General features: G+C 45.4%; 1 protein-coding gene and 1 long non-coding RNA gene across 14 annotated transcripts in view; one reads left to right on the top strand and one right to left on the bottom strand.

Moving 5' to 3' along the window:
- LOC139358252 (disco-interacting protein 2 homolog C-like) overlaps positions 1–10,153 on the bottom strand; it is a 62,045-nt gene extending 51,892 nt beyond the window's left edge. For all 11 annotated transcript variants that reach the window (XR_011612937.1, XR_011612936.1, XM_071078726.1 and 8 more), the window contains exon 1: positions 10,037–10,153. Coding sequence is in view for 9 of the 11 variants with exons in the window: in XM_071078726.1 (XP_070934827.1) it covers positions 10,037–10,058 (22 nt within the window). In the remaining 2 variants the exon portion in view is untranslated. The remainder of the gene's footprint in view (positions 1–10,036) is intronic.
- LOC139358253 (uncharacterized) overlaps positions 1–10,350 on the top strand; it is a 127,959-nt gene extending 117,609 nt beyond the window's left edge. For 2 of the 3 annotated variants that reach the window (XR_011612941.1, XR_011612940.1), the window contains 2 exons: positions 6,183–7,672; positions 9,953–10,350. This is a non-coding gene — a long non-coding RNA (uncharacterized lncRNA). Of the gene's footprint in view, positions 1–15; positions 7,673–9,952 lie in introns of those variants that run through there. The other variant, XR_011612939.1, reaches the window with a different exon arrangement.
- Positions 10,351–27,366: the final 17,016 nt, after the last annotated feature.

The following is a 27,366-nucleotide window of genomic DNA, read 5'->3' as shown; positions in this document are numbered from 1 at the left end:
AATAATACGAAATAAACTACTGGTGCATGGTACAGCAAGGACTTCAAAACAGGTAAAGGAGGCATAGAGAAGTGTGTACATTGTATGATTTTATATCATAAAATTATAAGATCATAAAAAAACCAAAAACCATAAAATCAGAGTAAAATATTCTATGATTTTATATTCTAGAAAATTTAGAGTGCACTGTTATGATTTCTAGGGTTCTTTTCCGTAGAGCTAACCTTTCATCTGATATCCTTTGCAATCAGCCAAGTACATTCTTTAGCACGTTTATAGTGTAGTTCTGCTGATAACACATTCTCTCAGCTTTCATATTTGGGAATGTGTTGTTTCACCCCTGTTTATAAAGGAGATTTTCCCTGGATATGAGTTGACAGGCCTTTCTCCTGCTTTTAGTGCTTTAAAAAAATGTCTTTCCATGGTCTTCTGGTCTCCACTGTATCTTCACAGAAGTCACGCGTTTTTGAAATGCTTCTCTGGTATGTAACGTGTCTTTTCCTTCTGAGTCCTTTCAGGATCTCCTCTTAATCTTGGGATTTCAGTACTTTGGCTATCATGAACTCGGATGTGCTTCTTGTTATACTTGTTCTGCTTGGAGTTCACTGAACTTCTCGGGGCCGGACACAGGTGTTTGACATCAATCTGAGAAAATTTTGACTCCTGTTTTCAAAGGTTCTTGCTCTTCTCTTTTCCTTCTTGTATTACAAGTATATTGACGTATCACAGGAGCTTGAGGTTCTGTTGGCTTTCCTTTCATTTTGTTTCTCTGGGCTTCACTTTGGTTAATTCCTTTTCATCTCCCTTCGAGCCCACAGACTTCATCTTCCTTCTCCAACCTGTTAAGCCCATCAGCGCCATTTCATCTCAGTGTCATATTTTCCAGCTTCATAGTGATGTCTCATGTATACCCTATATATGCACAGCGTCTCCTATCATGGACATTGCCTACCAGACTGGTACATTTGTCACAACTGATACTTCTACAGTGAAACATCATTACCACTCCAACTCCATCATTCACATCAGGGTTCATTCTTGGTGTTGTACAATATATGGCTCTGGACAAATGCATAACATGTATCCACTATTACAGTATCATACAGAGATCACATGATACTAAAAACTCTCCTGCTCTGCCTATTCATCCCTGCCTCCCCCTGGCAACAACTGATCTTCTTACAGTCTCCATAGTCTTGCCTTTTCCAGGATGTTGTAAAGCTGGAATCATACAACAACCTTTTCAGATTGCTTCTTTCACTTAGCAATATGCCCTTTAAGTTTCCTCCGTGTCTTTTTATGGATAGCTCATTTATTTTCAGCCTCAAATAATATCCCATTGTCTGGATGTACCACAGCTCACTTATACATTCACCTACTGAGGGGCATTTTGGTTGCTTCCAAGTTTTGACATCTATGAATAAGGCTGCTCTAAATATCTACTTGCAGGCTTTTGTGTGTAGACATAAGTTTTCAACTGCTTTGAGCAAATGCCAAGGAGTGTAATTGCTTTATCATATGGTAAGAGTATAGTTTTGTAAGAAACCACCAATCTGTCTTCCTAAAGGCTGTTCTATTTTTATTAAGACCCGCCATGAATGAGAGAGAATTCCCACAGCTCCACATCTTCACAGGCTTTGGTGTTGATAGTGTTCTGGATTCTGGTGTAGTGATATCTTACTGTTGCTTTCATCTGCATTTCTCTATGACACGTGATGTGAAGCATCATCTCATACGTCGATTTGCCATCTCTATATCTTCTTAGATGAGGCATCTGTTAGTCTTTGACCCATTAATGTGATGAATTACGTTAATTGGCTTTTCAATGTTAAACCGGCTTTGGATACGTGAAATTCCATGTGGTTTTAGTGCACAATTTTTGCTAGATTTGCTAATATTTTATTGAAGATTACTGCATCTATGTTCATGAGAGATGTTCTGTAGTTTTCTTGTAATATTTTGTTATTAAAATGGTATTTGATATTAAAATGATGCTGGCTCTATAGAATGAGTTAAGAAGTATTCCTCAGCTTCTATGTTCTGAAAGAGATTGTAGATAATTGGTATAATTTCTTCTTAGATATTTGGTAGAATTCACCAGTGAACCCATCTGGGCCTGGCACTTCCTGTTTTGAAAGGTTATTAACCACTGATTCAATTTAACAGATACAGGCCCATACAGATCGTTTCTTCCTGTTCAAATTTTGGCAAATTCTGTCTTTAAAGAAATTGGTTCATTTCATCCACGTTATCAAATTTGTGGCCATAGAGTTATTCATAATTTTTATTATCCTTTTAATGTCCATGGGATCTGTAGTTATGTCCCTTATTTCATTTCTGATATTGGTAATTTATCTGCTGTATTTCTTTTTCTTGTTAGAGGCTTACAGATTTTCTCTCAAAGAACCAGCTTTTGGTTTCATTGATTTTTCTCTACTGATATTCTGTTTTCAATGTATTGATTTCTGCTCTTTCATTATTTGTCTCCTGCTTAGAATTTAATTGGATGTTCTTTTTCTAGTTTTCGAAGGTGGAAGCTGATTGATTTTAGATCTTATTTTTAACGTATGCATTTAAATCTATAAATTTCCCTATAAACATTACTGTCACTGCAGCTCACAAATTTTAACAAGTTTTCATTTTCATTTACTTCAAAAATTCAAAGAAATCTTCAGGTTTCTTCCTTGAACAATGTATTATGTATAAGTGTACTGTTTAATATCCTAATATATTTTCCAGTCGTCCATTATTGATTTCTACTTTACTGTGGTTGAGAACATACTTGTTTGATTCCTATTCTTTTAAATGTGTTAAGGTGTGTTTAATGGACCACAACATGGTATGTCTTGGTGAATGTTGTGTATTCTGCTGCTGTTGGAGGAAATAGTCTATAAACTTCAGTTACATACAGTTGACTGAGGATGCCGATTTCAATTTTGTCCTTACTGCTTTTCTGGCTACTGAATTGGTCCATTTCTGATAAAGGGGTGTTAACGTCTCCAACTATAATAGTGGGTTAATTATTTCTCCTTGAAGTTTATCAGTTTTTACTTTGGAATTCTGATACTTTGTTAGCAAAAGTACATTTAAGGATTGTTACATCTTCTTGGAGTATTGACCTCTTTATTACGTAATAGTCATCTCTGGTAACTTTCCTTGATGTAAAGTCGACTCTGTCTAAAATTAATATCACCACTTCCATTTTTCAAAATGAGTGTTGGCCGGGCACGGTGGCTCATGCCTGTAATCCCAGCACTTTAGAAGGGCAAGGCAGAATGATCACCTGAGGTCAGGAGTTCAAGACCAGCCTGGCCAACACGGTGAAATCCCATCTGTACAAAAATAGAAAAAATAAATAAATTACCCAGGCATGACGACAAATGCCTGTAATCCCAGCTACTCGGGAGGCTGAGGGAGAATCACTTGAACCTGGAAGGCAGAGGTTGCAGTGAGATATCAGGCCATTGCACACCAAAAAATTAGTGTTAACATTTATATCTTTTGCCATCCCTTTACTGTTGATCTATATGTATGTCTTTATATCTAAAGTGGATTTCTTATAGATAATATATAGTTCGGTGCATTTGGACTGACATTGAAAGTAATAATATACAGTTGAATTAACATCTACCATATTTGTTACTATTTTCTATTTGTTGCCCTTGTTCTTTGTTTTTGTCTTTCACTTTTTTTTCCTTGTGGTCTTTATTGAGCATATTCTATGATTTATTTTCTTTCCTTTCTTAGCATATCAGTTACTTTTTTTTTTTTTTTTTAAGTGGCTGCCTTGGAATTTGCAATATAAATTTACAAGTAACCCAAGTCCACTTTCAAATGACACTACACTGGTTTCTTGATAATGCAAGCACACTATAATAACAAAATAACCCTAATTCCTAATTGCTCTCTCCCATCCCTTGGGTATCACTGCTCTCATTCATTTCACTTATATTTAAGTGTGTGTATATGACATATACATAAGCATATAATACAGTATATTTACCGTCGCTATTATGAATGAACTGTTAAGTTAGATCTGTTAAGAAAAATGAAAGATTTTCTTCTACCTTCACTATTTCTTCTTTAATGCTTTTTCTTTTTCTATTTATTTTTTTAAACAGACAAGGTCTTTCTCTGTTGCCCAGGCTGGAGTGGAGCAGCATCATTATAGCTCACCGCAGCCTTGAACGGGATCCTGGGCTCAAGAAGTGACCCGTCTCAGCCTCTCAAAGTAGCTGGCACTATAGGTGTTGGCCACCACGTTTGGCTTTTTTTTTAATGAGACAGAGTCTCACAACGTTGCCCAGGCTGGTCTCAACTAAGCGGCCTCCAGCTCTACTCCCATCTTTGCCTCCCAGAGTGTTAGGATGACAGCTGTGAGCCCTGTAAACAGACTGTGCTCTTCCTTTCTTTGTGCACAGCTGAGTTACTGACCTCTACTATTTTCTCTAGAGAACTTTGAACATTTTTTGCAAGGCAGGTCTACCGGCAACAAATTTTTCAATTTTTGTAGGAGAAGGTCTTTTCTTTTTCTTCACTTTTGAAAGATAATTTCACAGAGTATAGACTTCTAGGTTAATGGAATTTTTTTCCTCTCAATAGTTTAAATACTTCACTCCACTTCTTGCTTTCATGGTTTTTGAGGGGAAGTTGAAAATAATTCTTATCTTTGATCCTCCATAGGGAAGGAGATTACTCTGGTTTCTTTGCTTTTTAATCTTTGATTCACCATAGTTTCAATATTTTATGCCCAAATAGAGTTTATTTTTGTTTTGTTTTTGTCGTCATCGTTTTTACATTTATCCTTCTTGGTGTTTCTTGAGCTTCCTGGATCTATGGTTTGGTGTCTGGCATTAATCTGAGGAAATTCAGCTATTACTGTTACAAATATTTCTTCTGTTCCTCTTTCTTCCCCCTTGTATTACCGTTATGCATATTTTATGCCTCTGTGGAAGTCCCATAGTGCTTGGATACTCCGTTCTTTTTTGCTTTTCAGCTCTGGAGGTTGGAGTTGGGTATTTCCCTTTCTCCCAGGTCAGAAGGCTCTGATAAAATCCCACCAGGTTAGTCTCCACTTAACTAGCTTCTCAGGAAGGTGGACCTAGTGAAGAGTGCACTTGCATATTGAAAAATGATTCCTATTCTCTTTCCCCTGTAGTAAGTATGAGGGGATTTTTCTCTGATGTTTACTTCGAGAACCTGATTGAGCTTCTGATGATACAACTCACAAAAGCATGAGACCCATATGCACAGGCCTCCTGGAGGTTTTAACTCTCAGACGTGGCCACACCTCACCACAGCAATTTGTCAATTCCAGTTCAGGGTTTCCAATCCCAGCGTGGGTTCCTTGGAGCATTGTGCTCCAGTGTATGGTGATTCATCTGCTTTACCTGTCCAGCCAATCTGGGGACAGTGGCTTGCCGGTGACCTCACGTCTCTTGCAGGTTTAAGAAGAGCTGCTGATTTTTCAGTTTGCTCAGCTTTTTACCTGTGAGGAGGGAGTGACAATTCTCAAGATTATCGTGTACAGAACCTGAAATTCCCCAACTGCATTATAGTGAAAAGTGTCTTCCCTTCCTCTGGCTCAAGAATTAAAATATTTTCATTCTCTGACACGTTGTACTCTGATTCCCTAAATATTTATAATTGCAGATTTAAAAACTCAGTTTTCTGCTGTATCAGACATGTAGACTGGCACTTTCCAACAGAATTATGAGAGTCCTGTTATAGAACTTGAAACCTTCCTTGTAGCCTCATATAAATATATAAACAGGTATAATTAATTTTACTGGTATATTTTTAACTCAAAATGCTCATGCTATACTTGCAATAAGAAATACAAATAGGCCGGATGCGGTGGCTCAAGTCTGTAATCCCAGCACTTTGGGAGGCCGAGGCGGGTGGATCACGAGATCGGGAGATCGAGACCATCCTGGCTAACACGGTGAAACCCCGTGCCTACTAAAAATACAAAAAATTAGCCAGGCGTGGCAGCGGGCAGCAACTTGGGAGGCTGAGGCAGGAGAATGGCATGAACCCGGGAGGCGGAGATTGCAGTGAGCCGAGATCACACCACTGCACTCTAGCCTGGGCAACAGAGCTAGACTCCGTCTCAAATTAAAAAAAAAAAACAAATACAATATTTTCTATTTTTTATATTAACTGGCATGTCTTTCACGCAGCAAATCCAGTTCAGACCAGGCACACGTCATGTGCTCAGCCGCCGCATGTGGTGAGTGACAGAGACCATCCTGCATGTGTGTGCACTTTTTACTGCCTTTTTCTTGACCACAGATTCTACCCCCCGTTTCTCTGTGTATGCGGTGATTATTTGCTGAATATTACACATTGTGGGTAACTTGTTGAGCACACTCAGGATCCCTAACCTCCCTCTGAAGCTTTCCAGCTCTTGTTTTAGCAGTTAGCACAGGCACGGCTGGGTCATCGTGACATGGGCAGGCTTGGTTGGATTCGCTGTTGGTGTGAATCTGTGGAGAGCTCCCATCCTGCACCCACTTGGGTCTCCCCCTCCTGGACGTGGTAAGATGGCCATGCTCCGCCCACACCTGAGCTCTCTCTGATCTCCCCCTCCCGGACATGGTAGGACGGCCATGCTCCGCCACACCTGAGCTCTCTCTGATCTCCCCCTCCCGGACATGGTAGGATGGCCATGCTCCGCCACACCTGAGCTCTCTCTGATCTCCCCCCCTCCTGGACGTGGTAGGGTGGCCATGCTCCGCCACACCTGAGCTCTCTCCGAGCTCCGCCTTCTGGATGTGGTAGGATGGCCATACTCCGCCCACACCTGAACTCTCGGCACCACGGTCTGCAGGTGTTCTCCAGAGGGCAAGTGTACTGTGGGTGCATCTCATTCATTCTCCTGCCCTCGCCCTCAGGTTCTGGCTGGTACAGCTGTGGTCACAGACTAAAAACAGCCACCTCATTCGTTTTGTGCAGTTTTACAGTTGTTTAGGGCAGATGGGTGATTTGGGTCCCTGTTCTCTCATCATGGCTAGAAGTAGTTTTGGCAAATTATTCTTTTATCTTTACATTCGGAAACTAAAGGAAAGTTTCACCCATAGAATACTAGCGTTGCGACAATCCTAATGAGAGTTTCTCCAGAAACTAGGATCCAGGTCAGCAGCCAGTCATTTCATAGAAGATAAACTTCAAGAACATTCTCTGAAGGGCAATGAAACTGAGTAAGATCTAACCACTGTTACCAACAACCAAGAAAAATAGGTAAGAAAATGCAGCTAAGATTTGGATCAAGTAAGTACGGTAATAAACATGCAAACTATCGCTAAGCACAAATAGGCTGGGAGTAAAAAATTTTTATGACATTGACATTTACGATTTTACAAAACTGCCCCATATGATATATCAAGAGGACTCCTGATGAAAATTTACAAAGGATGCTTTATGGCTTATATAAAACTGTTGGTCAAATCCAAATATTTCACAAAAATAACATTTCAAATAATATTCTTTTATATTTTGCAGACATCTGTACAAGGAGGTTATTCATCACACATGACCCAGTAACATTTGTCAGCGGTTGGATTCAATACGAGAAATAAGCAAATAACCGTAACCGCACTGTTTCTTCCATTTCAAAGTCTTTTCTCTTATACAAAGTGGTCAAGAAAAATGCCCGTTGCCTTACATACTGGTTAGTGCCAAAAATTTGGTTTAAAATATTTCAACCCTTGAAATGTTTTACGTCCATGTTGTTAGTTACACAAAGAACACATACAAATACAATTATTTTGCCATAAGTTTTGGCAAATTATAACCATTAACTAAACAAACAGGAGTAAGCATGTTATTTTTGAGATAGGGTCTTGCTCTGTTGCCCAGGCTGGAGTGCAGTGGCACGATCATGGCTCACTGCACCCTGATCCTCCCACTCCAGCCTCCCGAGCAGCTGGGACCACAGGCACACACCACCATTCCTGGCTGATTTCTGTATGTTTTGCAGGGATGGGCTTTGGAATGTTGCCCAGGCTAGTCTCAAATGCTGGGAACTCAAGCAATCTGCCTGCCTTGGCTTCCCAAACTGCTGAGGTTAGAGGCATGAGCCACCATGCCTGGCCTAATCATTTTTAAAGAGTCTGCATTTACTATCGTTATTTTTTTCTAATTGAGATGGGGGTCTTGCTCTGTTGCCCCGGCTGGAGTGCAGTGGTGCCATCTCAGCTGACAGCAACCTCTGCCTCCCGGGCTCAAGTGATTCTCCCACCTCAGCCTCCCAAGTAGCTGGGACTACAGGTGCACACCACCAGGCTCAGCTAATTTTTTGTACTTTTGGTGAAGACAAGATGTACAAAAGGCATTTCTGTACATTTTGCCATGTTGTCCAGGCTGACCTTGAACCCTTGGGCTCAAGCCATACACCTGCCCTGGGTTCCCAAATTACTGCAGTTATAGGCATGAGCTATCGTGCCCAGTCCTTCATTATGTGCTGTGGCTTAATATTAAAATAAGGAAAGGGAGGAGCCCAAGGGAGCACGTTGGCAGAAAGGGCTCCCTTGTCAACAACTTGCTAGCATGGCATTCACTCCCTTGCCTGGCTGGCACTGCGTTCTTTCGATGAAGAACACGTTATGTGTCAATGAGAAACAGAAACGACATAGGAACACCCTGTCTCTACAAACACTTAAAAATTAGCTGGGTGTGGTGGCGAGCACCTGTGGTCCCAGCTGCTTGAGGTTGAAGTGGGAGGACCGCGTGAGCCCAGGTGGTCACAGCTGCAGTGAGCCAAGAGCTGCCATCATGATGCTGAATTCCAACCTTGGTGACAGAGCAAGACCTTGTCTCAAAACAAACAGCAACGAAAACCCAAAATGATGCACTCTAAGTTCTGTCCTTTAAATTCCAGTACCTTCATTTGTAAAGGTATGTAAAGGTGAAACTCAGGAGCTGCCTGTAGTAATGTGGACGTACGCTTGACCTCAGCTCTGATCTGAAGCACGTCCTTCTGTCTCACTGCTTGCCAAGACTAAGCTAAATTTCAGAAGTAAAAATACTCCCGAAAATGTTGTACATTTTCAACTATTCGTATTGTACCTTAAGTTTCTTTGGTATTGGAGCAAAAATACTGGGTCATTTAAAGTGATATGTAGCTTCAACGTGGGATGTAAGGTGATTCAGGTCCTTTGAGAAGACAAGCTTGCAACAACGGCATGAATAATGTTGGAATCAAAATCACAGAAACTAAACACCAAATAGCATAGGTTCAATCCGTGTCTCTAACAAGTATCTGGATAACTAAACTTTCTGCTTTACTTGGGTGTGAAGATCATGAAATGTAGTTTATAATTATTTGGGCAGAGAAAAGAGAGAATTGGGGTAGTTATGTAAAATTCAAGATTAAAGAAAAGCAGTATTATATAGCAGAAATATAAATTGGCTATTACCTTCAGTAATTTAGATCAGGGGTTGGCAGGTCCCTGCACCAAATCTGGTCCGTTGTTCTTGTAAATAAAGTTTTATTGGTAGACAGTCATACGCACTTGCTGTCACCCATGGCTGAGGGCAGAGTTGAGTGGTTGTGAGAGACCTTATGGCCTGCAGGAACTAAAATACTAGCTGGCACCTTGCAGGCAAAGTTTATGACCTGATTCGGGTAGCTGCCTAAACTGTCCAATTCGCTTGTTCTAAAACAATCCAACAATGTAGCACACTTATCTGAAGATTTGAGAATATGCATGCAACAGCCTAATCAGAAGAAAAGTCCAATTCCACCCATAGGGTTACAAACCCTTCCCTTTTCCCTACAAGGAATTAAATGAATAAAACTGTGTGAGATTTTACTGGTATGTATCATATGTATCAATCTTGATGAAAAGTTAAAAATGTGTATTTATACAGATACATAGTGTTACTTTTCATGCACTGTTTTCGGACTTCTGGTTCACAAAATCTGCATTTCTGCACCATGATTTTGAAGGCAAAAACCCAACTTCTGGGCTAGCGGTCAATTCTGAGGCGCCCAGCATGTTCAGGAGGCAGCGTCGGGGAGCGTGTCCCTTACCTGGAGGGGTGTAGGCGTCCATGGAGGTCTACACGACCAGGGACCTGCGTTTGGAAGGCATAGGCACCGCCATCTTCTGCTCTTTGTGTCTGGCCAGAGCCGCCTGGACAGCTTCCGTGTGGACGTCTGAAATGGAGAGAGCTCAGTCACTCAGTGCTCAGCTGAGGTCCCAGAGGCCAAGCTGCACCCTCCTCTCTGTCCCCGCAGCACGGTTCATCCACCTTCTGAAACTCACCAACAGATGGGTGGGTGAGGAAAGAAAATCAGTGTTTACAGTTCCATAAAGACATTAAAATTTATTCACAGACTTTTAATTATTCATTTTATTACTGTAGAATCCATATCCGCAAGCAAACACTGGGTGTAAACTGCACTGAGATTTTTCTTTTTAGGGTGAATGCACCTTGATCTTTGGAGATTCTTTGTAGGTCACACGTTTGAGCCTCCAAATCCTTTCACTGTACCGTTGAGAGGCGTGTGCACGCCTCGCACCCCAACTCACACAGCCACGGTCGCAGCTCAGCTCAACACCGGCCATGGGCCAGGACTGTGTTGGCTATGGATATGGTTTGGCTGTGTCCCCACCCAAATCTCAACTTGAATTCTACATCCCAGAATCCCCATGTGTCGTGGGAGGGACTTAGGGAGAGGTAACTGAATCACTGGGTCCCGTCTTTCCTGTGCTATTCTCGTGATAGTGAATAAGTCTCATGAGATCTGATGGCTTATCGGGGTTTCCGCTTTTGCTTCTACCTCGTTTTCTCTTGCTGCTGACATGTAAGAAGTGCCTTTCGCCTCCCACCATGATTCTGAGGCCTCCCCAGCCATGCGGAACCGCAACGCCAACTAAATCTTTTTCTTCCCAGTTTCGGGTATGTCTTTATCAGCAGCATGGAAATGGACTAAAACAACCATTAAGACATTTTGTGGCTATTAACCCATTACATTAATTCCACACATTCACTGAATGCCTTCTCTGTAAGTCCTTACGGGTTGGGGTCGCAGTGGTGATAAGGCAGACAGTCTCATGGCATCTCACGCAGGCCACTTCTTAAGGGATGAGACAAGTGATAGATGGGCTAGAGAATTAAAGCAGAGACAGATGCAGCAGCAACTCCAAACTGTGAAGCCAGGGAAGAACCCTCTTAACACAGAATCGGAACAACAGGAATGAAACATACCGGCTGTCAAGACGAGAATCTTCGAGACACAGGCAAAAATCCGCTCAAAGGCCCTAAACTGTCAGTGAGAACGGTGTTAGCAGAATAAAACCACCACCACCAAAAATGGCCAGCGTGAGTGAAGACGAGTTGGGGCAGTTTTCTCTGAAGCTGCGAGAATGATCCCACTGAAAGAGAATCAGACGTGGCTTTCTGGCTTAAAACCCCCAAGCTGCCACCTGAGACAGGACCCAGACCCTCAGCATCACGCCCACAAGCAGCTCATCGCACTGCTTGGTCTTGTCAGCCTTTGTGCACACTTCTCTCCCTAACTAGATAAAGAGCCTGGTCATCTGGCCACTATTTCTAATTCCCAGGTCAAAAACCATTATGTGACTGACTTGGCTCATGGCCGAAAACTGAAGGGATCAATGAGGTGACAGTCCACTCACTTCCACAAATCGCTTTTTGTTTTGCATATTCTCCGTTTTAAACTTTTTGGATGTAATTTCAAAGACACAGAAAATCTGCAAGACCAGCGTAGTGAATTTCCACATAACTTACCAGGCTCAACTTAGGCCCAACTGCTCCTATCTTACATCACTGCTTTCCCCCCTCCCCCATGAATTTTCTAAGTCAAATGAAAATAAATATCAGATACTATATCCTTCCATACCTAAATGTTTCAATGTATTTCCTAAACACAAGGATATGCTCTCACATTCACTTTCCTCAAGATCCGGAAATTTAACTGTCATATACAAAGTTCACTTTCAAATGCTGTCAACTGTCTCCATAATTTTCTTACTTTGTCTTCTTCTACGATCCAATCCAGGATGATGAATTGATTTGTCATGTGATTTTTACCCGTCCAGCATCCAAGTTTCTCAGGTTTTGTGTTTCCTGAAATTGGAAATGTTAAAGAATACAGGTCAGTTATTTCACAGCTTGTCCTTTATTTTGGTATCTTCCGGACTAGACTCAGGAGTATGCATTTTAGCAGGGACACCGCAGAAGTCTGTCTTACGTGACAATGTTAACATCGGCAACTCAGTGGAGGTGGTGCTTAAGTGCCTCCAAAGCAAAGATGCTACTTCTCGCGTTGAAATTAAGATTTGGGAGGAGACACCCTGACACTATGTGCATATTCTGTTTTCCATGAATTCTCCACTACTAGTTTTAGCATCCACTGATTTCCTGTCATTCCTTCTAAATCATTAGATCTTCCATATTCACTGAAAAATAATTTTATCTTTCAGCATTCATTTACATATGTCCATATATACTCACGGAGTCTGGCTTCGTGGGTTATGATTCATAGTTACAATGGTTTGTTCTGTTGCTCAACTGGTCCCAGATTTGACACCGGATTCCCCAGCCCTTAGACCAGGGCTCCTTCTAGTGAAGAACGGAGTTTGGAAGCTAAGAGTGGGCACCGGGTGCTGCTGGGCATTGCCGGCAAGTAGAACACACACACGCATGTACACGCATGTGCACCCACACCCATCCACAGGCACTTCTATCCCTGTCTACATCTGTCGGGAGCCACCAGCTGATACTTGTACCTCCTGCTGCAACCTAATCCCACGTGATCCATTCCAGGCTTTGGCCTTTTCTTATTTCTACCTCTTACCAAGAAAGAAACCTGGCACCTGCAGCACTCAATATATTCACTGATTTATTAAGCTTATTTGCTTAAGTCTGGAGATACAGAAATGCTTTCAGAATTGCTATCTAATACCACGGTGAAAAATCTATCGAGTTCAGTGCTCATTTGCAATTATTTTTTCATTGTTTTTTTGGAAGGTAGGGAGTACAAAGTATACACAGTGAAATGTTCAGATCTTGAGTACACTTGGCGCATTTCGATAAATGGAAATCTATTACCCTAATCAAATCTTTTGCATCAAAGTTCCCACAAGTCCCCTCCCAGTCAATCCCAGCCCTCAAGAGACAGCCACTGTTCATTCTCGAGGAGTGTTCTTGGCGCTCTTCCGTCACCCGAGACTGGCATAGATTCTCCGTTGTCACATGGACTCCACGGCGTGGTGTTCACTCTCTGCTCAGTTCAAGGCTCCTGGAACTCATCCCCGTTGTCTGTTTTGGTTTCAGCATTTTGTACGTTTTTCCTGCTGGGAACTAGGACAATGTATGAATATATCAGAATTTGCTCATGTTTCTCCAGATGAGAGAGATTTATGTTGTTTCCAGTTCTTGGCTATGACAATTTACTCTGGAGATAATGTGCATTCTTTTACAAGGACACACATTTTCTGCTCTCCTTGGTGAACGTCTACAGCATACCTGCTGAGCCATATGGTAAGTGTACACATTTTAAAGAAACTGCCACATTTGCTGAAGTGGCTGTGCCATTTTAAGTCTCCATCAGTCTGAGATCCAGTCTGTCATATCTTCACCAGCACCTGCTACTGTCCTCCCTTCTCCACTCTTGTGAAGGGGAACCTCGCGGGTTTAAGTTGTACTTACCCAATGACTCCCTGGTGAGCACCTCTCATGGGCCACTGGGCATCTGTATACATCTGTTGCGAAGAGTCCATCTTGCATGCTTGCAAAATTCACACCATTTCTGGTTGTTTGTACATTTCCTAAAATGTTCTAAATAAGGCCCTGTGTCTTCTGTACATCAAGCATCTCCCCCTGCTTCCAAGTCTTTATGCCTTTTAGTTCTCCTAACTAACTTCACGGACGAGGGCCCCAGTGTGCACCATGCGAACCTGAAGCACGGAGAATGGCCATGCTCCCGACACCCCTGACTGTGGGCAGAGCTCCCCGGCTGCCACCACCGAGGAGGGGGGTCAGCTCTTGTTTTTCAGGAGTGGCCTTTATCAAACGGAGAAAGTTCCCTTCTGTTCCTGATGTGATAGGAAATTCGTATAAGGACTATTAAATTTCAACAGATGTTTTCCAGTGTCTACCGGGAGGATAAAATGGGTTTTCTGCTTTATTTTTTGTTAATATGGTGAATTACATTGATTTTTGAATGATGAGCCAAATGTGCAATGCAAAACTACAGATCATGAGAACAAACTCTAAGTGTTCATGGTATTCTTATCCCTTTTACATATTTCTGGGTTTGATTTAGTAAGAATTTGTTCAAAGCTTTGGCATCTGTATGTCAACAAGAGTGAAAGGCGTGAGATTTTGCCTCACATGCAAACTAACAAAGGGGGACAGCACCACCCCAATGCACTGAAAGAGCCAGGACATTTCCAGGCCAGAAACAAAGGGCTTGTCACACACAGTGGGGCAGCAGGACCCACTCACCCCTGTCGATATTCAGGATCACACAGTGGGGCAGCAGGACCCACTCGCCCCGGTCAATACTCAGCAACGTCCTGTATCCCTGTACAACGACAAGATGTTATTTAGGCAAAACAAAATTAACGATCATGTCAAGAACTGCTTACATTTTTCTCTTCTGAGAAAATTTGTTTTTAGCAACCATGGCTCTCAAGGCACTCACTTGCACATTATACATAATACTGCTTGTGGCCAAAGTCATGGTACCTTCCTATTCTTATTTACCAAGAGTTCTGAAAGGTGAGTATTTTAAAGAGAAAAGAGGTATGTGGCTTACCCCAGGCTAAGGAGTGAGTTAGCTGGACAATTCTTGTGAAATATGTGCTTTTTCTAATTAGAAAATCTGAGAACAAGGTATCAGTGTGAGTCTGTTATCTCCATGAAGGAGTGAAATGGATGCTGGGAAATTGAAGGAGCTTCAGAACGGGAATCTCACAACCTCAAATGGGGAGACCAGCAATTGGGAAAGCAGTCACTCTGATTCATGGAGTTTTCGGAGATTCACGTCCACTCCGTCCTGCATTTGAGCGACTTTTCTTCTTGTGATGTGGACCCGATAGAAGAGAGGTCCCACGTAGACATTCGGCATTTGTGAGGGTCTGGCACCGTGACTCACTTCTACAGATTTAACATGTTTGTGTATAAATTACAATGGCTCAACTCTATAAAAACTGATAGCAGTTATGGATCAATTCCCTCATTTCTCACTTGGGCCACACTTCCTGTTTCTGCAAGAACATATCGCTTGGCTAGAAGGCACGATGTTGACATTGAAAGGAAAAAGGACCTTGTATAAAAATGATGTAGAGAATTCTTCTCAAAGGCCACTGGGACACACACTGTGTTGGTGACCAGCTGTCTACCGGCGCGGCAGCGAGAGAGACAGAGCTGCACGCGTGAGCAGTCACAGCTCCCGTGACCCACACCAAGACCCCCAGGGTGATGAAAGGCCAACCAGCAGCCTTGGAACGTACACTTCCTTCCCAAAATAGCTTCCCGAGAAACAACAAACAGTGATAATTGCAGGCATTTCTATGACTGGGAAGCAAGAAACCCTCCCAGTCCTGTTCCTTCTACACCACATCCAGAACAGGCGTACACCCGGTGTAGAAAGCTCCCAAGGCCTGAACAGATCATTCGATTCTAATTCAGACTGACCTAATCTCTGCAGTGCAGTCCTACAAACAGACTTTCCAAAAGTTACCAAACCACTACCTCAAACCTCATGCTTTCTCTGCTTCGAAAGAGGACATGCGGCTCGGTTTATACAGCCACCAGCACACACACACGGTGTGTGTCTTATTGCCCTTCAGTGCCAAGAAGAATCCTGTGGTCTCTCACAGTAAAAACAAAACCACAGCCACCACAACCCAGCTTTTCAAGTTGCAGGGAGTTTTACAGCCTCTTTCTATGTCGTCTTCCTTTTTGCCCCAAACTGGATATTCTTTTTACTTTCTCCTTATTTCCTGAATATAATTTGATCAATATAATCAAAGTGCTTGTGTTAGAAGCAACTTTACTTAAAAAGAATTCAAAGAACTACATCAAAATATTAAGAGTAGCCATTTCAGGGTGACAAGAGAACAATATATTGTTTTTGTTCATTATTTCCAACATTTGCGAAGTTTTTTGCCTTGAGTGTAGTCACTTTTGCAATCAGAGGTTACAGTGCTTGATGGAATGAGGCCATGAAGCGCACACACCACCGAGTTTCTAACACAGAGCAATCTGTGAGGAAGGGTGGAGACACAGGAAAGGTTCATTTTAAAGCAATGCAGGTGTTTTCTTCATAAAGGCAAAAGACATTTTTTAAAGTGTTTGCATCATACACAAGTCTGCTAAATTTGGTCAAGAAACAGAGAAAACAGTAACAGAAGAACACTTTAGCCCACAAGGAGACCAGCACACCCAGCTCGAGACCACTCCAGATGAGGAGTGGAGAGTGGTTTCCTCACAGCTGACCCACAGGATCGGGTAACACAAGCAGAAGGGAAACATGGGGACCACAGAGACATCAGACTGTGGACTTCATAGCAAGAGACAGCAACACAAACTAGCGGAGTAATTAAAAACTATGGTAAAAAGAGGTCCACATTCTATTTTAACCTGAAATCAGTGGCACGGGGACCACCACACCACCCTGCAGTTGCCTCCTCCCTCCCCCACACACAGCAGCCTCCTGGGACAACATCCTACTTCCAACTTGCAGTTGCCTCCCGTCCCACCCCCCCACAGTGGCCCCCTACAACATCATCCTACTTCCACCCTGCAGCTGCCTCCCATCCCCAACACACAGCAGCCTCCTGGGACAACCTCCTACTTGCCGGCCACAGCCTGGAGCCCCCAAAGCATGGAGGGGCTTAGCGAGCCACACAGCATTCCCCCTTCACACCTGGGAAGTCAGCCCCTCACTGAAGTGGGTCCTGCGCCCACCAGCTGTGCACGATCAGAGGTGTGAGGTTATGGACCTGGTCACCAACTGTGCAGAGAGGCGTGAGGTCATGGACCTAGTCGCCCGTTGTGCACGATCAGAGGTGTGCAAGGTTCCAGACCTGGTCACCTGCTATGCACAATCAGAGGTGTGAGGTGATGGACCCGGTCACCCGCTGGGTATGAATAGAGGTGTGGGTGGTTAGTGACCTGGTCACCAGCTCTGCACAATCAGAGCCATGCGAAGTTACAGACCTGGTCACCAGCTGCACCCAATCAGAAGCTTTTGAGGTTAGGGACCTGGTCACCTGCTGTGCACAGAAGTGTGAGGTTATGGACCTCGTCACCCGCTGTGCATGATCAGAGGTGGGCCAGGTTAGGGACCATGTGCGTGGTGATGGACCTGATCAGCAGCCAAGACACCTGACGTTTCCAGTGTCATCCCGGCTTCTTTCAAAACTGGAAAAGTCTTCAGATATTTCCCAAAAGCTTGTCCATCTTTGAAAACGATATGCGTGTGCACAGGTGATACCGATGACTGAAGATTGAAGTTGAGAGCATTCCAGCCCCATGCCCATGTCCCATCCCATCTGCGAAAACTTGAGCACAAACATCTCCCTCTCTGAAGCTCCCTGAACCCTGTGGCAGGCCTGAGACTCAGGTCCAGTGTCCTGTCAGTTACACTGAACAAAATGTAATTCAACACTGGCCATGGGCCCTGTGCTTTAAAAACCACATATAAATCTCCCAAAGAACTACAATCTATGAAAGCTTTCATGGCTAGTATTTTAGGAAGACTGATCAGTCTTGACCTAAATCAAAGCCGACACTGCCCAAATTCACTCTAACCCCAGCTTCGTGCACAGGCAGCCATCGCCTGGCCGTCAGGGTGACCAGCAGCCTGGGCACAGACAGGACCAGCGCCGGTCCCTCCCTGCACCTTAAGGGGGCTTCTGAGCTGCTGTCCATGATCAGTGATGGTGACGCCCAGAGCAGCTTTCCGGGAAAGCAGTAAACCTTTCAGGTCCTCACCTCACGAGGATGGCCATGTATAAATCAACCGCCTTTGTTACTGCCCTGCCATTCTCAAAGAGGGGATGGGTTAAACTTCTTTATCCACATGCCCAACACAAGGCACACCTGCTCCAGCACGAGGCTCATCTACTTAATCCCGGGAAACTCACACAACCCACAATCAGAGGCCGCACACAATCAGAGGCCGCGCACAATCCGAGACTGAGCACAATCAGAGAGCACACACAATCAGAGACCACACACAATCAGAGACCACACACAGAGACCCACACAATCAGAGGCCACAAAGAGGCCAGAGGCCACAATCAGAGACTATACACAATCACAGGATGTGCACAATCAGAGGCCATGCACAGTCTCTGCAACCTCATCAGAAACTGTTTCTGACCATTCACCTGAGGCCACCAAGTTTAAATGAGAGGCCCAGGTTTTAAAAGACAGCAGGAGTTCTCTGAAGGCAAACTCCGTGCATTCCACCATCAGCACCATTTGTGCCTGTCACGGTCAGGAAGAACCACAACCACGTCTCGGTGCCCTTGCAGTGCAGGGCGCTGCGTTTCTCCCCCTTTCCAAACCCGCGGCGGCTCCTGGCGACCCAGCGCCTCTGCTCAGCCACACGCCCCCAAGGCCTTCCTCCCTCACCCCACAGGGGAGCTCCCGCAGCCGGGCTATCTGGCTCATCACTCCGATTCAGTCACTTACACCCTCATTCCAGGCTGAAAATCTCTTCTGAAAATATCCAAATCTTACCCACGTCAGGCTCCATCTTTTCCCCAGAGCTCCTCATCCCCTCCAGAGCAGCAGCCCTGGTGCCCGTGCAGCCGGGGCCTGTGGGCAGATCCGTGGGCTCAGAATGCCCAGCCCCTCAGCCCCTCTGTGTGTCCCCTTACTCCCTGCTCCCTGGCGTTAATGCCCTCCGTCTTCGATTTCCTGATAGGCAAAAGGGGGTTAATTCTAAGAGTGCTAACCGAACTGGATCACTTAACACCATGTCGGGCCCAGAATACCCCTTGATCAATGACAGGTATTGCTGCGCTGTTACCATTGCGCTGGGTCCAGGTTTCCTGTGAGCCCTTTAGGCTCTTTGCCGTAAAGGCCACTCAATGGTCCTGTCCAAGCCTGTCTGTGGCAGATGGACAGGTGAGTGGCCGATGCACACGTGTGATGCTGAATGGGATCGTGCAAAGCTGGCCCCGCGTATTGTGGTCAACGTAAGAAAAAAGTCGCCCATGCTTGCTTGCTGCTGCCCTGCGGTGTCCAGAAGGAGCCGCTTAAAGGCAACTGCGCCGCACCTACCTTCTTGGAAGGAGACGGCAAGACCAGATTGGCTGGAGCTGGGAAGTTGTGCCCTACAGATCAGGGCTGCGTAACCCAGGGAAGGCATCACTCGAAACACGTGCTGGAGGGCAGCCAATCCGACCCGACCGTCCACCTCCAGGGTCAGCCATGGGGCTCCACTTGATGTGTCATCCTGATCACCCCTCACAGAGCAAATGAGCCTTTGACTTCAGCCTGTCCTAGGTACAACACCGACTCCCACCTCCCACGTCCTGAACCAGCCTGTTCCGGGGATTGCTGTGGAGGTAGAGGAGCAGGCCCAAGACATCTAGTGGCATTTCCTGGCAAGGACACTCACCATGCTCGACCATAAAACTCGGGTCAACTGGTTTTCGGAGGGACTGTAATTTACTTGTGGCACGCATGGATACTGATTGACCCAGGGAGGGGCACGGAGGAGGCTGAAGGAAAACCCATGGTGACTGCGCCAGGCATTCCCGCACACACCGACATCTTCAGACTAGGGCGGCGTCCTAGTCTTACAATCAAACCGAAAGCCCAGAGAAACTAGGGAGCTTGTCCAAGACCAGCAACAGGTATGTGGGCAGCTGGGATTCAACTAAGTCCTTTCCTGGATCCATCCACGCTGCTCCCTGCCCCCACTCCCACCACCCCGCCATGGCCCCCGATAGACACAGCAGGTCTGAACATCAGGCACCCCGCACGCAGAGTACGGAGCAGAGCCGGCTTCCGCAGTGGGATCTCACACACATCCCACTCCCCTTCTTGCCGAATGCCTCGGGACTCTGTGCGGTCAAGTCTGCAGATGTGGCCTCACTCTGCGCTAGGAGATCTGGGTGGCCGGCAGCGTTTTGCAGAGTGCTCCTCCAGACGGGGCTCGTCGGCTGATCCATGAGACACAGGACACCTGAGAGAAGGGCCGACAAACCCCACAAAGTCGCTCCCAACATGGAGAGGAGAGGACCACAGCGGGGCTCTCGCAGTCCACGCTTTGGACAGGTCTTGCTGCAAACTGTGGTGCTCGTCAGGCGCGAGGAAGTTTCCCAGGGCAGGAGCTCTAAGTGACACAGCAAAAGCGACACAGGCGATGCAGCAGGATGTACTTCAGCTCAGGGCTCAGGAACCACGGGGTGCAGCGTGGCCTACAGCAAACCAGACACATCAGAAGCCAATGTCCCACCTTTTACATTCAGTGACATTGAACGGAGGGAGTTATCTGTAGCAATCATCTTCCTGGGGGACCCGTACAGCACGCATGACCACCGACACTGACCACGAGTCCTTCCTAGGTCCTGGGGGCTACCCCACTTTACACGCACGGTTCCATGCACAAATCTACGCGTGGCAGTTGTTAGCCCCAGCTTAGAGATGAGGAAAACGCTGCTGGAAAAGCTAAGTGAGAAAATCAGACTTCAGCACACCTGCCATCTCCAAGACCACTACTGCTCTATGTGCTAGGGTCTCAAGGGTTGGGTGTGTGGCATTTTAAGTGACTAATTGTAGGTGATTTTCTTCTCTCCTACACCTGTTTAGCCTGAACGTGCACGTACATGCTCTGCTGCAGGTGCACTGCCCTATGTAGACCAGCAATGCTCTTTCCTGCCTCGGGTTCTCGTTACTGCCTTCCGGAAAATCTCACCTGCTTTACAGCCAAGCCAGGTAGGCCTGGTCAGCCGCACAGTGAAACTCCTGCAGTGTCAGAGCTAAGTGCTGGCTGAGACTTTAACAGCGAAGACAGTGGAGTAATGGGGATAAACTGAGCAAAACTGTATTGTAACGCAGATGAACGTCTAGAAGCAAAAGAAACTGACACCCCTGAGAGCAGGCGACTGTCTCTTACTATGATGTTAATAGCAGCTTGCTGTTTCCAGTGTCTCCGTGTGCCAGGGTTTCCAGTCAGCGTTTGTGTTTATCTGCTCTTGGGCTACCTCATCAAACCTCTGCAGAGATCAAGGGTATCTAAATTGACCCAGTATCTGCAGGCTGGCTGCTCAGAGGCCGTGGTGTGGAACGGCCAGGACATCGCTTAGTCATACGGGGCACAAGCACGTCCCTTGCCACTGTCTTTCTGTTTCATCAAACCCTCTTTTCTCCTGAATATTGACCATAGCAAAGTCATTAGCCTTCGAGATGCATTTGAAACATCAACTTGCTTTGTTCAAGAGGTTTAAGACACACGTAAGTCTTTCTTGCCATGCTCAACACACACAGCCGGCCATTTCTGAAGTCAGTGTTTCTGGAACAAAAGCCTTGGCCTGCCCCAGTGAACATTCACACTGAGCACACTGTCGCAAGGCTGCTTGGCCAACCAGCAGGGGGCAGGAGAGAGCTGCAGGGGCCACGTGGGGTCCCTGCAAGGGCGCCTCACTCCCTCAGTCAAGCGCGGTGCCTCCTGCCAATCCAGCGGCTTCCTCCAAGGGGAAGAGGCCTCTTCAGCTGCTACTGCACTGATTTCAGACGGCTCAGCCAATGGGGCAACAGATTCAACAGAGTTCTATGTTGTTTAAGGAAAACTTCTGTTACCAGGCAACCTTAGTACCATATTCAACGTAAAATAACCAACAACATTGTTTTCAAAACAACATGCTACTAGTGCCTTATCCTTCAATGCTGCTTAAACACGGAAAAGTATGAGGAAAAAAGAGCATGGCACTTACTTCTTAAAAAATAACACCTCTTCCAGGTTATTTTTACCCCTATCATAAAGACTTAGAACTATGGATTCCCTACAGGAATGTGGAGTGGGGTTGGATCCCCACACTGACCCAGACTCACCCCAGGTCAGTCATCCCCCCACCACGGGGTTCACACCTCTCCAGGCCCTGTCACCTCATCAAGGAAAGGTGGCGTCTCTGAGCTCTCTTCGCAGGAAGCACCCGAACGGGAGCTAGAGACACAGACACACCCACAACTACTTTGAAATCCTAAACATATTTAAGGACTTCATTATTAGCTTTTTAAAACTGTAAGAACAAAGTGACCCTGGTTTTAACCTCTCTGCCACAATAACACCGTGTCCATCTGTCTTTTGCTATTTGTTCCTTCTCCAGCAGCTGCTGCCTGGCTGGCCGACTGCAGAAGAACAGCCTCTGGTACTCCCGGGAAGCCCTCGGTAAAAGCGTGAACACCACGATCACGTCTCAGGACGCCGCACATGTTAGGGTCGCCCACAGACCGCCATTCCCAGTGCCTAGAAGGCACTGAACGGGCCTCCTGCTCTTTGTAAATGTCAACTTTCCTAAGCTAAGTTGTGTTGAAAATTTTTAACTGCAGTCCACACGTACTTCTTTGTGTCTTGTTTTTATCCTAGAGGAATACTTTTATGGAAAATTAAGCTTGCAAGGTTGAAGGATTTTCTGAAAGTCGACTCCTAATCCTGGAAGAAAAAAAAAAATGGGCCAAATGTGGTGCTCACGCCTGTAATCCCAGCAGTTTCGGAGGTTGAGGCCAGGAGATTGCTTGAGCCCAGGAGCTCGAGACCAGCCTGGAAAACATGGCAAAACCCTGTCTCTATTAAAAATACCAATAATAATAATAATAAAGCTGGGCATGGTGACGTGTGTCTAGTCACAGCAACTCAGGAAGCTGAGGTGGGACGATCACCTGAGCCCAGGAGGTGAAGGCTGCAGTCAGCCCAGATTTGCATCACTGCACTCCAGCTTGGGCGACAGAGTGAGACACCGTCTCGAAAAAACGAAAAGCAAAAACAACTGTATAAATCATTATAGAAGGGAGCTGGCCAGGCGCAGTGGCTCACGCCTGTAATCCCAGCAATTTGGGAGGTCGAGGTGGGCAGATCACCTGAGGTCAGGAGTTTGAGACCAGCCTGGACACTATGGCAAAACCCCATCTCTAATAAAAATACAAAAATTAGCGGGGCATGGTGGTGGGTACCTGTAATCCCAACTACTGGGGAGGCTGAGGCAGGAGAATCACTTCAACCCTGGAGGCGGAAGTTGCAGTGGGCCGAGACTGCCTCACTGCACTCCAGCCTGGGCAACAAGAGTGAGAGTCCACTTCAAAAAATAAAAATAAAAATCAAGGGAGCTAATGTTTTTCATTTAAAGGAAGGGAGAAGAACATTCAGTATTTATACCTCTCAAGCACACATCTCCAGTGGTGTCCTAAAGTATTCAAGATACACATTCCTACAAATATAGCTCAAAACTACTCACCAAGTTACATGCTAAAAGCACATGCATTGTAAGAATGCTACATTATATTTTTTGAGCGTCTGTATCCAATATTTTAGCATACTGGCAGTTTTCCCTTCAGGTGCTGTATGCCTAAATTATTACATGTTTAGTCCTTCATTTTAGAATTTATGACTATTATGCTTTAGGCAATAAACATAAGCTACTAAATTAATGACTTAGGGGAAAAGTTACTAAGTTAACTTGGAAGTTAAACTTTGCAAACTGAATTTGTTGGACCTCATTCAAGCTAGATGATCAGTTTTTTAAATTGTTTCCTGTGTGTTTCCCTCCAGGATGGAAATAGCTTCACTCTCATCCACTGTGCACACTGCAGCCCACGCCTCTCGTCCACCACGCCACACTGCAGCCTGCAATTCACCCTGTACCAGGCTTTCCACACCGTACCTGAAAGTCACTAAGTATAACCAAGAAGGAAATGAAAAGCAGATAAATGACCTCCACCCCTACATCCAGCATGCAAATGTTAAACATTCATCAAAGTAAAACCAAAATCCCATGTTAGCTCACGATTGTAACTGGTAATGTGCATGGCAATTTAAAAAGTCTAGTTAAGTAAAAACCTAATTGAGACTCTCAAGAAAGACATCTGCAAAGATTGACAGTGAGGAGAGGACTTCACTCTGCATCCAGCCTGTTCTGGAAGCCACGGCCAAATATCAGGTTGTATAGATCCGAAAAGCAGGAAAAAACAAGTGTTGAAAGGTATACAGTCTCAGCAATGTACAAATTCGATGTAGGATGCTCAGAAACCTTGAATTTCCAATCAGGAAACAGCAGCATGAGCAAGTTTCCCAGCAGTGCCCACTTTCTACCTACGGCACGTGTAACAGTTACGCTGGCCACCTCCGGGGGAACAGAGGCTTCCTGGTCACATTCGCTCTGGCAGCCACACAGCTGGCCCCGCCAAACACCTGTCTAATACTGAGGAACCACTCTCTCCCTGGGCTTTGCTCACTCTAGCCAGGAGAGCATATTTACAGAGTACTTTACTGAGTCCTCGTTCAATGCGTCAAGCTTGTTGAAGGCAGGGCAACCCCATTCCTGGCCCAATTAAGTGAACTGAGCAGAGCAAATGCCTCCAGTTGCACGGCACTCAGTCACGACAGCAGTGGCCACTGTTCACAGGGCGCTGGCTTCGTGCCGAGAACAGTTACAAGCGTCTTCTCTCTGTCCGAGGAATGTGCACTGCAACCCTGTGGGGCCGTTTGCAACGTCCACCAGAGTTCTGAGGCAGCCAAGTCCAGGCTGTCCGTGGGCCTCGCCACATGGCCGTCCACATCCCCTGCAGATCAGACCTCACTGCAGGGACCACGGGTTCCAGGGCTGCCTTGAGGCACATGCTCCCTTCACCACCTCCTCCTGGCCCCTGACATCAACCCTCACCACTGCTGCCAACACTTGATTTTCTCATGGCTCCTGAGGGGCCTGTTCTGCCCTTCCCTGCTCCCTGCGTCCGGCTTGGAGGGTGCCCACATCAACGCCAACGCTCACGTAAATCACCAACCTTTCCACGGGGCTTGATGCCTAGGAGTCTCAATATCAGAAAGTCAGATTCCTGTGCTTGTTGGAGAATTTCTTCCCATTGTACAAGGAGATAAAATTCTAGGTGCCTGCAATAACCTCATTTCCACAACGAAGCAACTTCAGTAGTAGCACAAAACAAAACAAAAAAAAAAAAGCTTTTTTTTTTAAAAAACTTCTTTTATACAAGCTAAATACAATTTAATTTTTACATCCACGTTCTCATCAGCTCCCACCTGGTGAGCAGGCAAATAGTAATTTTCAAAGAAACAAATTGTTGCATAATTTTAACACTTAGCATTATCACTATTAAGCAAGATTTATCCCAAAAATACATGATGATCTTGTTCTCACGTTCAAAAATTGATTGTCACACAGTGAAATAACACTTAATGCAAAGGAAATTTTCTTTTCAGGTATCTGTTCTGGAAAAGAAAAAAAAAAGATTTCTGTCAAAGAGATAAACATTAATTATATAACAATCCAAAATGCCTCTGGGAAAAATGATGTCATCCAATTAGTTCTTTGAAGTGTTACAAATGCAGCTGAGTTTTAATAGTAATTTCTCCATAATTATCAAAAGAGTCTTTAAAAATCTTAGTGCTGAAATAACTATAAATGGATATAATACGCAAAGCAGAAGAGTTAACATTTGGGGTAGGATTTTGGCCCATATTTTTAACATATGCATAGTTATTCACCTAGTTGAAGCTTATCCCTCTCCTCCTAGGCTCTTCAAGACTGATTTTCAAACATAGACTGGCTTTTGGTACATGAAGGCAGCTTTAAAAGATGTCAGGATCAGGCCGGGCACAGTGGCTCAAGCCTGTAATCCCAGTATTTTAGGAGGGCAAGGTGGGCCGATCATTTGAGGCAAGGAGTTCGAGACCAGCCTGACCAATATGGCAAAACCCAGCCTATATTAAATATTTTTGTAATTAGCCAAGCGTGGTGGCACACACCTAAAATCCCAGCTACTTGGGAGGCTGAGGCAGGGAGAACTGCTTGAAACCAGGAGGCAGAGGTTGCAGTGAGCCAAGATCGCACCACTGCACTCCAGCTTGGGCGACAAAGAGAGACGGTCTCAAACTAGAACTTAGCCCTCAGGAAAAGCATTGAGCACCCCCCACCCAAACCAACCCAAGGAATCACATGGCAATGGTTATCATCTGATTTCGACAAATAAAGTTCTGTTCTCCCCTCTGAACACAATGGTAAACACCTGCCATCAGCCCACAGAAACTCCCAGGACCCAGTAACACTGGACTAGCAAGATCAATGGGCCACGTATGCAGGGTTCAGCAGCAGAAAGTCATGGCACCGAGAATGGTGTGTGCTCAAACCAGATTCCTTGCTTTCGGGGTGAAGGGGCTTCCCGGGAAAATCTAGTCCAGTGGGATGGTTTCCACTTCCACCATGAGGAGGAAATGGGGGGTTTCCTGAGGGCACTGACAGGACCTGGGTCTCTGCCCCTTTGTCCTCTGTCCTGTTATGGGATGAGGGTGGGCTGAAGGCAGGTTTCCCCTACATCTTCCGGGCAGGAGAGATGGAGCTGACAAGTGGACGACGCTTTTTCCAAAACATTCCCATGTTTATAACCTGTTATCAACCTGTTTTCCCTGGAGATCAGTGAAGCAGCATCATTGATTCTCTTCCATTAGGGACAACCCGGTGTTACGGGAGGCAGGAGACGACATGCGAGCTGGTCTGAGTCAGTCACTTGTGTCTGATCCCCAGCGTGGTCGTCTATCAAATGGGCGGCCCCACAGACCAGTGACTTTGAACCAGAGTTCCATGGAGGTTGCCCAACGACAGGGAGGGGGAAGAGGGGGAAGAGGGGGAAGAGGAGGAAGAGGAGGGAGGAGGTAGAGGAGGGAGGAGGAAAGGGAGGAAGGAAGGAAGAAGGGGAGGAAGGAAGGAAGAAGGGGAGAGGAAGGAAGGAAGAAGGGGAGGAAGGAAGGAAGAAGGGGAGAGGAAGGAAGGAAGAAGGGAAAGGGAAGGAAGAAGGGGAGGGGCGGAAGAGGAGTGTGGAGGGAGGAGTGTGGAGGGAGCACTGTGGAGGGAGCAGTGTGGAAGGAGGAGCAGAAGGGGGGTTCTCTGAGGAGGAGGGCCAAGTTTTTGAGGTGTCTTGGAGTCAGAGGTGGCAGTGGCTTGGGCTCTAGGCCCTCTGTTGCATAGTTTTAGGCTTTAACTATTTATATTTGTGGACTCTTTAAAAGATTTAATTTGAAGGAAACCGGAGTTGGGGATACCTTGCTTCTAAAACACAATTTCTCAAGCCTGAGACTAAGTGCTAGGCATTGCTCATTCTGTTACAATCATTTCCTCCTATTTAAAATCAGCCACA

This window comes from Macaca nemestrina, chromosome 14 (assembly GCF_043159975.1).
Source record: "Macaca nemestrina isolate mMacNem1 chromosome 14, mMacNem.hap1, whole genome shotgun sequence".
NCBI lineage: Eukaryota > Metazoa > Chordata > Mammalia > Primates > Cercopithecidae > Macaca > Macaca nemestrina.
The sequence above is the reverse complement of the archived record's forward strand: the minus strand, read 5'-3'. Positions and strand labels throughout refer to the sequence as shown.